The 14,655-nt window shown below is 47.3% G+C and overlaps 1 protein-coding gene across 1 annotated transcript in view; it reads left to right on the top strand.

Annotated features, from left to right (window-relative positions):
* Nucleotides 1-14,655, top strand: part of MMS22L (MMS22 like, DNA repair protein) — a 126,843-nt gene that overhangs the window by 103,767 nt on the left and 8,421 nt on the right. Inside the window, exon 26 of the mRNA XM_032976713.2 lies at nt 14,378-14,536. Coding sequence (XP_032832604.2) covers nt 14,378-14,536 — 159 coding nt within the window. The remainder of the gene's footprint in view (nt 1-14,377; nt 14,537-14,655) is intronic.

Genomic DNA, 14,655 nt, shown 5'->3' with positions numbered 1-14,655 from the left:
AACCTTAAAAAAAAAATGTTTTGCCGTCGACGTTGGAAAGACGTTCGCTCGTGGGCGTCGAGGCGGCGGCGGCGGTGGGGGGAGGAAGAGGAGAGGGAGCCGCGCCGGGCAAACGTACGGAGCCATAAATGCGAGCGTGGCTGGGGCAGAAGGTATTTATTCATTATGTTCGAGGACGAATCTGGAAGATGGTAAAAATTGTACAACCTGTACCGTCACTCCGTTTACGAACCTCCATAAACTCGGCCGCGGGAGGCTCGCTCGCCGCCGCTCTGAGAGGGCGATCGGGGCGGACGCTCGGTCCTCTGTGACGCGACGCGCCGGTTAAGGGCGCGAATCGGGATGAAAGGACAGAGCCTGGGAAATTTACCTTAAAAAATGCACCTTAACATGTTTGATTCGTGTCTTGCCTTCGCGAATATTCCAACCCGCGCGTCATTTGTTTGCGTACTCGGTAAACGAAAATTTAAAAAAAGGCCAAATCGCCGTGATTCACGCGAGCACGAACGTCTCACCCCCTTCCGTTTTCGACCTCTGTATAACGTAGGGAGAAACTTTTTTTAAATTTGTCGGTGCTTGTAAAAATAACGGGAGGCTTTTACCGAGCAAAATCCATTTGCAATCTTTAAACTGAAATTGCCACCTTGGTAAACACCAACTTACTCCCCCCCCCCCTGCCCCATCGCCTGAAACGGAAGCGCGCGCACGCACGCGTTTGACGGTGGCAAGACAATGACGATGATGGCGCTTGTAAGAAGCAGCAGTAATATTAATTATGAATATATGAAAATGTAAATTTAAGGCTCCTGGCGTAATTTCTACTCAAGCGATGGAAATATTTCATTTGGCCCTAGGAGATCCAGTGACCGCTTTTACAGCAGGGGGAAGTAAAGAGAAAAAGCAAAAGCAACATCGTGAAATAATTGACAGGTCCGTTTCGTGTTTTTTGCGCGTCTCATTCGCTGTGACATGCCGTTTGCTTATTTAATAATTTCGCGACGATCACCCGCAACGTTCGGCATTGGCGAATTTTTATTGTAGGTTGCCGCCACCGATTTTTTTTCTCGCTCGCGTCTTCGGGAAATCTCGCGCGGGGCAAAAGCACCCCCCCCCCGTTCGTGGTTAGAGAGCGGGCCCCCCCCCCCCCCCGCGAAAGTGGACGTCAAGGAGCTAGCGCTGAGATCCCTTCGCCGTCACGTGACGCTCTGGGTCGCGCGACACATGCACGGCGCACGAGGTGATGCAGCGGATTTCGCCGGCGCACACGTGGCCTTGCCGAGCCCCGTGCGGAATAACGTCACGGGGATCTTTGACATCGACCGTTGAGTGGAAAGCGGTCGCGTTGGCACGGTTGATACCACGCGGCGGTATTTACCAGGGCGGCCACTGGTCTCCGAGCCGCAAATCTCTCGAGCGAGGACAAACATTTTTTTAGCCTTGCCTCTTGCTTGGACGGTCGTCTGCAAATTCTCTCTGGCGCGAGCCAAAAAGCCGCGTTTTCGTGTTTCTGGTTCCACTCCAGTGACTCGTGATCGCTGGTCGCAGAACGTACGGACTTGTGTTGCGCGTGCCATGCGGCATTTGGGTGAGGTTTAGCGGCGAATTATCGTTGCTCATCGATCATATGTAATTATCCGGCGGGGGACGCCGGATTTTCAAAAACGCCGCATAATCCTCCACATCATCATGATTTAAAGTAGCTTATTTTTGCGCATTCTTGTGTGACATTGTTTCTAGGTGTTGTTATATGATCTTTTGTGTTTTAAATGTGTTTATTACGTGCAATTGGCATAAATAAACATCCAAATAGACGAATAAATATATTTAAAAAGTTACCGCATTTACTGTGCCGTACTTACCACTTCAATCTCAAAGACTCTGCACTGGGTGATGTCTATATGCACGTGCAGCATTTTCATTGTTGAAGCTGTATGTAGTAAAATGTACTGTGTATAATATTTACCAATGAAATCAAGCAGAGATTTTTTTTGTCACGCGCACCGTGCCGATCGCCGGGCTGGTTACAGCTTTTGGGGCGGTTTTTCTGGGCTCACCGGAACAGCCAGGCCAGTGGCGGAGCCAGTGGGGGGGGGGGGAGGGGGGTGGCACGTGCCCCCCCCCAATGATCCCATCACAATCCCTAATTTCGATCTGATAATTGGGGTTTATTAGTAATAAATCGGCATTTTGCGACCCGCCCTGCCACTGTGTAGCATATTATTACGTGCCAGGGACTCTTATGAGATGATAGGACAATAGTCTGCGTCCATAATTGGCAATAAGTAACGGCAAAGCAGTTGTAAGCGACTCACAGAGTTGTGCGCAGTTGCGTATACAGGACACGACTTCCCTGAAGGCATTCACCTTCAGCGAGCGCGATGCCGATCACAACGCGATTCGAATTCGACCCCTCGATCGATGGCTTGGCCATCGCCGCACACGCGTCGAATAAAAAGCAACGGACAAGCCCTTACTTACTAACGACTCCTTACTTACTAACAGCTCCTTACTTACTAATGACTCCTTACTAACAAGTCCTTACTTACTAACAACTCCTTACTAACAAGACCTTACTTACTAACAAGTCCTTACTTGCTAACAACTCCTTACTAACAAGTCCTTACTTACTAACAACTCCTTACTAACAAGTCCTTACTTACTAACAAGTCCTTACTTATTAACAAGACCTTACTTACTAACAAGTCCTTACTAACAACTCCTTGCTAACAAGTCCTTACTTACTAACAACTCCTTACTAACAAGTCCTTACTTGCTAACAACTCCTTACTAACAAGTCCTTACTTACTAACAACTCCTTACTAACAAGTCCTTACTTACTGACAAGTCCTTGCTTACTAACAACTCCTTACTAACAAGTCCTTACTTGCTAACAAGTCCTTACTTACTAACAAGTCCTTACTAACAACTCCTCTATCATTTTTCATTGCTGGAGGGGTTGCCCCCGCCCCCCCTACCTGAAAATCCTGGCTCCGCCACTGAGCCCGTCACCGCTGTTTAATGTTGGAAGCAGCAGCCGGATGATCGATGATCAACGATACGTGGGTTTCAATTAACCCAGGAGAGAGAGATATACATTTTGTGTTGTGGGACAGGTAATGGCAAATTTGGTCATCAGTTTAAAACGTAGGAGGCTTTCGCGACCAATATCATCCACAATATAGGTGTTTTGGGTTAGATCGTGTAAATATATAAATGTGTCGTTAAACCCTCCACCACCCGACACAGCAAATTAGTAAGGTTTGTCACGTAAACAGAACATGGCCAATTCGTCACTAGTACAGCACACCGGTGTGTTGGAGAGCAAATCCATAACATTTACAATCCGAGTACGACGTTTCGTCAGTAATTGCAACCAGCTTCATCAGGCGGACAGCCAAATTTGTGGAAAAATCCTCCTGTTTCGTTCCTTAGATAGAGGGGTAGGTGTGATGACGTCATTTGTGAGCCCTTCTTGTGCGAAGTGGGGTGGGGGTGATTAATGAATGCATATACAGTAACACCTTGGATTGCGAGCATAATTCGTTCCGGAAACGTGTTTCTAATCCAAAGCACTCGTATATCAAAGCACTCGTACATCAGTTGTGATCACGTGACACTCGGCAGACAAAGCGTACACGTACGCTGCTCGTATTGCAAGACCCTCGCTCGTTTATCGAATTAATATTCATTTAAAAATGTTTGCTCGTCTTGCAAAACACTCGCAGACCAAGTTACTCGCAATCCAAGGTTTTACCGTAAATTACAATGGATATCCATTGCCGGTTGGGCTAGTTGTAGATCGTTGTAATTACTGGCGAAATGTCATACTCAGATTGTACACTTTGTGGATTTGCTTTCCAACACACCGGTGTGCTGTACTAGTAACGAATTGGCATGTTTTATTTACGTGACAAACCTTACTTATTGGCTGTGTCGCGATCTAACCTGAGACCCGGTGTCAACTCAAGACACTGATCCTGAGACCCGGTGTCAACTCAAGACACTGATCCTGAGACCTGGTCTCAACTCAAGACACTGATCCTGAGACCAGGTCTCAACTCACGACACTGATCCTGAGACCAGGTCTCAACTCAAGACACTGATCCTGAGACCTGGTCTCAACTCAAGACACTGATCCTGAGACCAGGTCTCAACTCAAGACACTGATCCTGAGACCTGGTCTCAACTCAAGACACTGATCCTGAGACCTGGTCTCAACTCAAGACACTGATCCTGAGACCTGGTCTCAACTCAAGACACTGATCCTGAGACCAGGTCTCAACTCAAGACACTGATCCTGAGACCAGGTCTCAACTCAAGACACTGATCCTGAGACCTGGTCTCAACTCAAGACACTGATTCTGAGACCAGGTCTCAACTCAAGACACTGATCCTGAGACCAGGTCTCAACTCAAGACACTGATCCTGAGACCTGGTCTCAACTCAAGACACTGATCCTGAGACCAGGTCTCAACTCAAGACACTGATCCTGAGACCAGGTCTCAACTCAAGACACTGATCCTGAGACCCGGTCTCAACTCAAGACACTGATCCTGAGACCAGGTCTCAAGACACTGATCGAAAACTCATATATATGAGCGTCTGTGTGTTATCTTGTAGCCATGCAGTGTCCAAGGATGCTGTGTGTGTACTTTATATATGTTTATATACGAATGTATCTGTGTTTATAGGTGAATATGTATGTATGTGCATGAGAGTGTACATGTGCTCCCGCGTATGGGGAGCGGTCGTGTAGCGGTTAGCGCGCTGCGTTATGAACCGAGTTCGATTCCAGCTCACGGCCAACACCGGTGACGATTATTTGAACCAATCCTGGGGCTCCGCTAGGTCGACTCGGCCTCAAAAGAGTACTTAGCGCAGTGTGTAGTAAACATAGCCACTGGGAAGACAAAGGCGGTCGGGCGTGGTGCTGACCACCCACTTCCTCGTGCACCGTTCTGGCCTTCATAGGTGCTCACTAAGAGCACTTACCCCAAAAGTCTGTTCAGGCTATACGGGGATCTTTGTCTTTGCCTTTATATACTCATTAATGTCAACGTGTACATGCATGTATTTGGATGTCTGCAAACATATGTATGTATGTAGGAGAGTTGTTACTGTCCCTGTGTATACATGCCTTGTGCTAGTGCTGTGTGTGTGTATATATACTTGTATGAATCTCTCTATGTGTACATGCATGTATCTGCGTACATCTGTGTGTATATGGCGTATGGGAGTTTCTGTGTCGCTATGTAGACATGGCGTGCACTCGGGTGCTGGCGTGCACTCGGGTGCTGGCGTGCACTCGGGTGCTGGAGTGCTCTGTGTGTGTTTCTATATATGTATATACTGGGGAGCGATAGTGTAGCTGTTAGCGCTACGCTGCGCTACAAACCCAGCGTCCAGAGTTCGATTCCCGCTTACGGCCAACATCAGTGACGATTATCTGAACCGGTCATGGGCCTCCCCAAAGGTCGACTCGGCCTCCAATGAGTACCTGGTGTGGTGTGTAAACATAGCCACTGGTGAGACAAAGGCGGTCGGGCGTGGTGTTGGCCTGGCCACCCACCCCCTCGTGTGCTGTGCTGGCCTTCATCGGTGCTCGCCAACAGCACTTGCCCCAACAGCCTGTTAAGGCCGTACGGGGATCTTTGTCTTTTTATATATATATACAGTCATACCTCGGTATACGACCGCTTTGGAATACGTCGAATTTGGTATACGTCGTGTTTTGACGAGAAAAAAATGTCTCGGGCTACGACGTCTTGCTTGGGATACGACTCGCTGCTTGCTCGAACTTGCATGGGTCGGGAGGAGTCGCCGCGTCCCCGCGAAGACCCCGTTCACGACTGAGACAAAGCGCCGCTCCTCAGTCTGCCTTGTAGATCTCGTTGAGTGCACGACCCCCTTGCTGTAACTCTGTGAATTTTCGCGTGTTTTTTTGTCATTTTAATGTATGCGTGCATTTTAATAATAAGTAGTGTCTAAATGATATTATACAACCACATTAATATATAATATGCCATATAAATTATAATTTCTTATACTCTGGAACGGGTTATTTCCTTTCCCTTGATTTCTTATGGGAAAAATTCGTTTGGTAGACATCACCTTCGGTATAAGCCCTCCTACCTTCTGGAACGAATTAGCGACGTTATACCGAGGTACCACTGTACTTATCTGTACATGCAATGTATTTACTTGCCTGCGTACATCTGTACGTTGTCTGTGTGTCCCTGTGTAGACATGCTTCACGCTCGGGGGATATGTATGTGTGTATATATATTTGCTTATATGAATAACTGTACATGCATGCGTCTGCGTGTGTCTGCGTACATCTGTACGTATTTGTACGAGAGTTGTCTGTGTGTTTCTGTGTAGACATACCGTGTGCTAGGGTGTTCTGTGTGTGTGTATATATATACTTGTATGAATATCTTCTTTGGTTCTTTCGGTAAAGTCACGTAGAATGAGAATAAAATAATATTGTTCTATTTTATTATTTTATTCTCATTCTACGTGACTTTACCGAAAGAACCAAAGAAGATGAATCCTTGCAGTCACGAAAGCTTTAAATCGAAATTGTATGAATATGTCTGTGTGTACATGCAATGTGTTTGCGTCTAAGTATGAGTTGTCTATGTCCCTTTGTAGACATGCCTTGCGCTCTCTGTGTGTGTATATATAGTCGTATCTCTGTGTACATGCAATGTATCGGCGTGTACTTATATATGTATGAGAGTTGTCTATGTGTCGTCCCAATGTAAACGGGCTGTGTCCGAGGGTGCTCGGGGGGGGGGGGGGGGGGAGCGGGTGTGCGGTGATGACGGGAGACGTGTTCTGTGGGCCGCACACAGCTCCCCCTCGCCTCTATACACTCCCCAGCCCCCCCCCCCCTCTCTCTCCCCCGCGGGGGCCAACACTCTAACTCTGCTACGCTCGTAGACAACAAAGATCCCCCGTGTAGCCCTTAACAGACTGTTGGGGGCAAGCGCTGTTAGCGAGCAGCACCTATGAAGGCCGGCACTGTGGCACACGAGGGGGCCGGGTGGCCAATACCACGCCCGGCCGCCTTTGTCTCCCTAATGGCGACGTTTACCAACCGCACCCGGTACTCGTTTGAGGCTGAGTCGACCTATAGGAGGCCCAGGACCGGTTCAGATCATCGCCACTGGTTTTGGCCGTGAGCGGGAATCAAACCCGGGTCGCCGGGTTCGTAGCGCAGCGCGCTGACAGCTACACTGCCGCTTCCCATTAGTACATAGACCCACGCTAGTACACGCACAGATCCCCCATTTAGCCTTCAACAGACTGCTGGGGCAAGTTCTTTTAAGCGGAAGCGGCGGCTATGAAGGTCAGCACGGCACACGAGGGGGTGGTCTGGTTTGAGCCAACTAAAAACTAAACAATTTATTTTTATTTTTACCAGGTGAAGGCCCCCACTGAGCTATGCATCTCTTTTTCAGTGTCGACCCGGCCATCACAAACGATGGCTCAACGTCGTGGCTTAGCTCGTAATAAATACGTATAAACACTCAGACATATATACACACGCGGACTTATCGCACCTCCGACGAGCACGGTTGGCTATGTACGGTGCGAAAGAAGTTCAACATATAAACGTGTATATATTTATATATACACTCACGCACGTACACGACCCCCTCAATCTCACGAGGGACCAACAGTACTACTCCTCCACTATGCCCACACGCGTACACACTCGCAGACATACTCAGATATCTAGATCCGTGCAACAAAAAGACAAAGATCCCCCGTATAGCCTGAACAGACTGTTGGGACAATTGCTGGTTAGCAAGTAGCATCTATTAAGGTCGCCACAGCACCGCGATGGGGTGGGTGGCGAGCAACTATGCCCGGCGGCCTTTGTCTCCCCAGTGGCGATGTTTACACACCGCACCAGGTACTTGTTTGAGGCTGAGTCGACCTAGGGGAGACCCAGGCACCGGTTCAGATAATCGTCACCGGTGTTGGCCGTGAGCGGGAATCGAACTATGGTCGCCGGGTTTGTAGCGCAGCGCGCTAACCGCTACACCACCGCTCCCCACTATATATACATCCGTGCACACACTCGTATGCACACATATACATATATACACTTCCACATATTTTCAAATACAATACGGCAGCCTCACTGTCTTCCACGGGGGCCAAAACTCTCCTGCACCGGCACCCACACTGCTAGACTTACACAGGAGTACGCATATACATAACGCATAAGCACCCGAATACATATATAGAGACAAAGATCCCTCGCTAACAGCACTGACTTCCAGTGCTGTTAGCGAGTTTCTCCTATGAAGGACAGCACGTGCACACGATGGGGTGGGTGTCCAACACCACCACGCCCGGCCGCCTTTGTCTCCCAAGTGCCGATGCTTACGCACTGCACCAGGTACTCACTTAAGGCTGAGTCGACCTAGCAGAGGCCCAGGATTGGTTCAAGTATTCGTCGCTGTTATTGGTTTTGAGCTGGCACCGAGCGAACTCACGTCGCCGGGTTCTTAGCGTAGTGCGCTAACCACTGCGCTGCCGCTGTTGGGCCTCCCCTAGGTCGATTCGGCCTTGAATGAGTACCTTTGTGCAGTCGGACATGGAATCAAAGGTGGCCGGGTGTGCTGCCAGCCACACCACCCCCTCGTGCTCCGTTCCAGCCTCTGTAGGCTACACGGGGTCTCGTCTGTATCCGTGTGTACGTGTCTTGAGTGTGTGTGTGAGTGTATAGGAAAGCGGTAGTGGAGCGGTTAGCGTGCCGCGCTGCGAACCTGGCGTCTCAGAGTTCGATTCCCGCGTACGGCCAACACCAGAGACGATTATCTGAACCGGTCCTGGGCCTCCTCCCAGAGGTCGACTCAGCCTCAAATGAGCACCTGGTGCGGCGTGTAGTAAACATCTCCGCTGGGGAGATAAAGGTGGCCGTGCGTGGTGCCGGCCTGCCACCCGCACGTGCACCGTGCCGGCCTTCATAAGTGCCGCTCGCTAACAGCACTTGCCCCAACAGTGTTAAAAGGTGATACGGGGGATCTTTGTCTTTGTTTGTTTTTTGTGTGTGTGAGATATGGGGAGTGAGAGAGAGAGAGAGTGTGTGTTTGGAGGCTCGAGACAGAATTAGTTACTAATGCATCCGTGCATTAACACGAGTTGTGCACGTCCATGCATACACAATTAAATCACTGCTGGTGGGAACCCAAATCATCCACAGATCATGGCCAATCGAATGTGTTTAGACTCCGTGTTAATTCATCTCGTGAAATTGTAACCCCTTCATATACAAGTTTCACCAATGCAGCAGTTAGCGCGCTGCGCTACAAACCAGAGTTCGAATCCCGCTTTTGGCCCTCCAAAAACCAGTGACGATAATTATTATCTGAACCGGTCCTGGGCCTCCCCTAGGTCTTCCAATTAGCACCGTTGGCTACGTACGGTGCGAAAGAAGTTCCACATACATACAGGTCGACTCGGCCTCAATTGAGTACCTGGTGCGGTGTGTAAACATTGCCGCTCGGGAGACAAAAGCAGCCGGGCATGGTGTGGGCCACTCGCCCCTTCTGCCGTGGCGGCCTTCATAGGTGCTCGCTAACAGCACTTGCCCCAACAGTATGTTCAGGCTATACGGAGGATCTTTGTCTTTTGTGTGTATATATACTCGTGTCTACGTCCTGGAAAAACCCCACAATACTGTGTAAGTTCAGTGTTGGTTCTGTGTGGGTGCTGTGTTCTGTGTGGGTTCTGTGTTGGTTCTGTGTTGGCTCTGTGTGGGTGCTGTGTTGGTTCTGTGTGGGTGCTGTGTTGGTTCTGTGTAGATTATCTATGGGTTCTCTATAGGTTCTGTGTAGGTTCTCTATAGGTTCTCTATAGGTTCTGTGTAGGTTCTCTGTAGGTTCTGTGTAGGTTCTCTATAGGTTCTGTGTAGGTTCTCTATAGGTTCTCTATAGGTTCTGTGTAGGTTCTCTATAGGTTCTCTATAGGTTCTGTGTAGGTTCTCTGTAGCTTCTCTATAGGTTCTGTGTAGGTTCTCTGTAGGTTCTCTATAGGTTTTGTGTAGGTTATCTATAGGTTCTCTATAGGTTCTGTGTAGGTTCTCTATAGGTTCTGTGTAGGTTCTTTATAGGTTCTGTGTAGGTTTTCTATAGGTTTTCTGTTGGTTCTCTATAGGTTCTCTATAGGTTCTGTGTAGATTCTCTATAGGTTCTCTATAGGTTCTGTGTAGGTTCTCTATAGGTTCTCTGTAGGTTCTCTATAGGTTCTCTGTAGGTTCTCTATAGGTCCTCTGTAGGTTCTGTGTAGGTTCTCTATAGGTTCTGTGTAGGTTCTCTATAGGTTCTGTGTAGGTTCTCTATAGGTTCTGTGTAGGTTCTCTATAGGTTCTGCGTAGGTTCTCTATAGGTTCTGTGTTGGTTCTCTATAGGTTCTGTCTAGGTTCTCTGTAGGTTCTCTATAGGTTCTGTGTAGGTTCTCTATAGGTTCTGTGTAGGTTCGCTATAGGTTCTGTGTAGGTTCTCTATAGGTTCTGCGTAGGTTCTCTATAGGTTCTGTGTAGCTTCTCTATAGGTTCTGTGTAGGTTCTCTATAGGTTCTGTGTAGGTTCGCTATAGGTTCTGTGTAGCTTCTCTATAGGTTCTGTGTAGGTTCTCTATAGGTTCTGTGTAGCTTCTCTATAGATTCTGTGTGGGTTCTCTATAGGTTCTGTGTAGGTTCTCTATAGGTTCTCTGTAGGTTCTCTATAGGTCCTGTGTAGGTTCTCTATAGGTTCTGTGTAGGTTCTCTATAGGTTCTGTGTAGGTTCTCTATAGGTTCTGTGTAGGTTCTCTATAGGTTCTCTGTAGGTTCTCTATAGGCCCTCTATAGGTTCTGTGTAGGTTCTCTATAGGTTCTCTATAGGTCCTCTATAGGTTCTGTGTAGGTCCTCTGTAGGTTCTCTATAGGTTCTCTATAAGTTCTGTGTAGGTTCTCTATAGGTCCTCTATAGGTTCTGTGTAGGTCCTCTGTAGGTTCTCTATAGGTCCTCTGTAGGTTCTGTGTAGGTTCTCTATAGGTTCTGTGTAGGTTCTCTATAGGTTCTGTGTAGGTTCTCTATAGGTTCTGTGTAGGTTCTCTATAGGTTCTCTGTAGGTTCTCTATAGGTTATCTATAGGTTCTCTATAGGTTCTCTGTAGGTTCTGTGTAGGTTCTCTATAGGTTCTGTGTAGGTTCTCTATAGGTTCTGTGTAGGTTCTCTATAGGTTCTGTGTAGGTTCTCTATAGGTTCTCTCTAGGTTCTCTATAGGTCCTCTATAGGTTCTGTTGTAGGTTCTCTATAGGTTCTGTGTAGGTTCTCTATAGGTTCTCTATAGGTTCTGTGTAGGTTCTCTATAGGTTCTGTGTAGGTTCTCTATAGGTTCTGTGTAGGTTCTCTATAGGTTCTGTGTAGGTTCTCTATAGGTTCTCTATAGGTTCTGTGTAGGTTCTCTATAGGTTCTCTATAGGTTCTGTGTAGGTTCTCTGTAGGTTCTCTATAGGTTCTGTGTAGGTTCTCTATAGGTTCTGTGTAGGTTCTCTATAGGTTCTGTGTAGGTTCTCTATAGGTTCTGTGTAGGTTCTCTATAGGTTCTGTGTAGGTTCTCTATAGGTTCTGTGTTGGTTCTCTATAGGTTCTGTCTAGGTTCTCTGTAGGTTCTCTATAGGTTCTGTGTAGGTTCTCTATAGGTTCTGTGTAGGTTCTCTATTGGTTCTGTGTAGGTTCTCTATAGGTTCTCTGTAGGTTCTCTATAGGTCCTCTATAGGTTCTGTTGTAGGTTCTCTATAGGTTCTGTGTAGGTTCTCTATAGGTTCTGTGTAGGTTCTCTTTAGGTTCTGTCTAGGTTCTCTGTAGGTTCTCTATAGGTTCTGTGTAGGTTCTCTATAGGTCCTCTGTAGGTTCTGTTGTAGGTTCTCTATAGGTTCTGTGTAGGTTCTCTATAGGTTCTGTGTAGGTTCTCTATAGGTTCTGTGTAGGTTCTCTATAGGTTCTGTGTAGGTTCTCTATAGGTTCTCTGTAGGTTCTCTATAGGTTATCTATAGGTTCTCTATAGGTTCTCTGTAGGTTCTGTGTAGGTTCTCTATAGGTTCTGTGTAGGTTCTCTATAGGTTCTGTATAGGTTCTCTATAGGTTCTGTGTAGGTTCTCTATAGGTTCTCTGTAGGTTCTCTATAGGTCCTCTATAGGTTCTGTTGTAGGTTCTCTATAGGTTCTGTGTAGGTTCTCTATAGGTTCTCTATAGGTTCTGTGTAGGTTCTCTATAGGTTCTGTGTAGGTTCTCTATAGGTTCTGTGTAGGTTCTCTATAGGTTCTGTGTAGGTTCTCTATAGGTTCTCTATAGGTTCTGTGTAGGTTCTCTATAGGTTCTCTATAGGTTCTGTGTAGGTTCTCTGTAGGTTCTCTATAGGTTCTGTGTAGGTTCTCTATAGGTTCTGTGTAGGTTCTCTATAGGTTCTGTGTAGGTTCTCTATAGGTTCTGTGTAGGTTCTCTATAGGTTCTGTGTAGGTTCTCTATAGGTTCTGTGTTGGTTCTCTATAGGTTCTGTCTAGGTTCTCTGTAGGTTCTCTATAGGTTCTGTGTAGGTTCTCTATAGGTTCTGTGTAGGTTCTCTATTGGTTCTGTGTAGGTTCTCTATAGGTTCTCTGTAGGTTCTCTATAGGTCCTCTATAGGTTCTGTTGTAGGTTCTCTATAGGTTCTGTGTAGGTTCTCTATAGGTTCTGTGTAGGTTCTCTTTAGGTTCTGTCTAGGTTCTGTGTAGGTTCTCTATAGGTTCTGTGTAGGTTCTCTATAGGTCCTCTGTAGGTTCTGTTGTAGGTTCTCTATAGGTTCTGTGTAGGTTCTCTATAGGTTCTGTGTAGGTTCTCTATAGGTTCTGTGTAGGTTCTCTATTGGTTCTGTGTAGGTTCTCTATAGGTTCTCTGTAGGTTCTCTATAGGTCCTCTATAGGTTCTGTTGTAGGTTCTCTATAGGCTCTGTGTAGGTTCTCTATAGGTTCTGTGTAGGTTCTCTATAGGTTCTGTCTAGGTTCTCTGTAGGTTCTCTATAGGTTCTGTGTTGGTTCTCTATAAGTTCTGTCTAGGTTCTCTGTAGGTTCTCTATAGGTTCTGAGTAGGTTCTCTATAGGTTCTGTGTAGGTTCTCTATAGGTTCTGTGTAGGTTCTCTATAGGTTCTGTGTAGGTTCTCTATAGGTTCTCTATAGGTTCTGTGTGAGTTTATAAGGTCTCTGTGTTAGTCTGTAAGGTCTCTGTGTGAGTCTATAAGGTCTCTGTGTTAGTCTATTGGGTCTCTGTGTGAGTCTATTGGGTCTCTGTGTGAGTCTATAAGGTCTCTGTGTGAGCCTATGGGTCTCTGTGTGAGCCTATGGGTCTCTGTGTGAGTCTATACACTATACGGTCTCTGTGTGAGTCTATGGGTCTCTGTGTGAGTCTATACGGTCTCTGTGTGAGTCTATGGGTCTCTGTGCGAGTCTGCAAGGTCTCTGTGTGAGTCTATGGGTCTCTGTGTGAGCCTGTAAGGTCTCTGTGTGAGTCTATAAGGTCTCTGTGTGAGTCTATAAGGTCTCTGTGTGAGTATATAAGGTCTCTGTGTGAGTCTATAAGGTCTCTGTGTGAGTCTATAAGGTCTCTGTGAGTCTATGGGTCTCTGTGTGAGTCTATGGGTCTCTGTGTGAGTCTATGGGTCTCTGTGTGAGTCTATGGGTCTCTGTGTGAGTCTATACGGTCTCTGTGTGATTCTATGGGTCTCTGTGCGAGTCTGCAAGGTCTCTGTGTGAGTCTATGGGTCTCTGTGTGAGTCTGTAAGGTCTCTGTGTGAGTCTATAAGGTCTCTGTATGAGTCTATAAGGTCTCTGTGTGAGTCTATAAGGTCTCTGTGTGAGTCTATAAGGTCTCTGTGTGAGTCTATGGGTCTCTGTGTGAGTCTATGGGTCTCTGTGTGAGTCTATGGGTCTCTGTGTGAGTCTATGGGTCTCTGTGTGAGTCTATGGGTCTCTGTGTGAGTCTATAAGGTATCTGTGTGAGTCTATAAGGTCTCTGTGTGAATCTATAAGGTCTCTGTGTGAGTCTATTGGGTCTCTGTGTGAGGCTATGGGTCTCTGTGTGAGTCTATAAGGTATCTGTGTGAGTCTTTAAGGTCTCTGTGTGAGTCTGTAAGGTCTCTGTGTGAGTCTATAAGGTCTCTGTGTGAGTCTATAAGGTCTCTGTGTGAGTCTGTAAGGTCTCTGTGTGAGTCTGTAAGGTCTCTGTGTGAGTCTATAGAAATTGGCAATGTACGCGTACATCATCCGGTAATGGTAACGGCTTCGATGTACGTCCTGAAATGTTGTCATCCCGTGCCCCTTTTGTCCGTGTGCCCACAGTGAGTTTTTGAGGGAGGGCATGGCTGTGCAGCCCGTGGCCTCTCTCGGTGCCCTGCATGCCCTGAGCCCTGCCCTTCTGAAGGAGGCCTTGCCCGCAGTGGCCGAGATCCTGCGGGAGAGCGAACGAAAGTCGGGATTAGGCCGCGAGCTGTCGGTCAGGTGAGGCGAAGCGTCTGTCTCTACATCGTCGTCGTCATCGTCATCATCGTTATTGTCATGGTGCTGTTTAGCGGAGTCATCGTCATCAGCATAAGTAGAGGAGTGTCAGGCAGCAGTAG

The sequence above is a fragment of the Petromyzon marinus genome, chromosome 60, assembly GCF_048934315.1.
Source record: "Petromyzon marinus isolate PM22_M1 ecotype Great Lakes invasive population chromosome 60, UKy_Petmar_22M1.pri1.0, whole genome shotgun sequence".
NCBI classification, from domain to species: domain Eukaryota; kingdom Metazoa; phylum Chordata; class Hyperoartia; order Petromyzontiformes; family Petromyzontidae; genus Petromyzon; species Petromyzon marinus.
The sequence above is the reverse complement of the archived record's forward strand: the minus strand, read 5'-3'. Positions and strand labels throughout refer to the sequence as shown.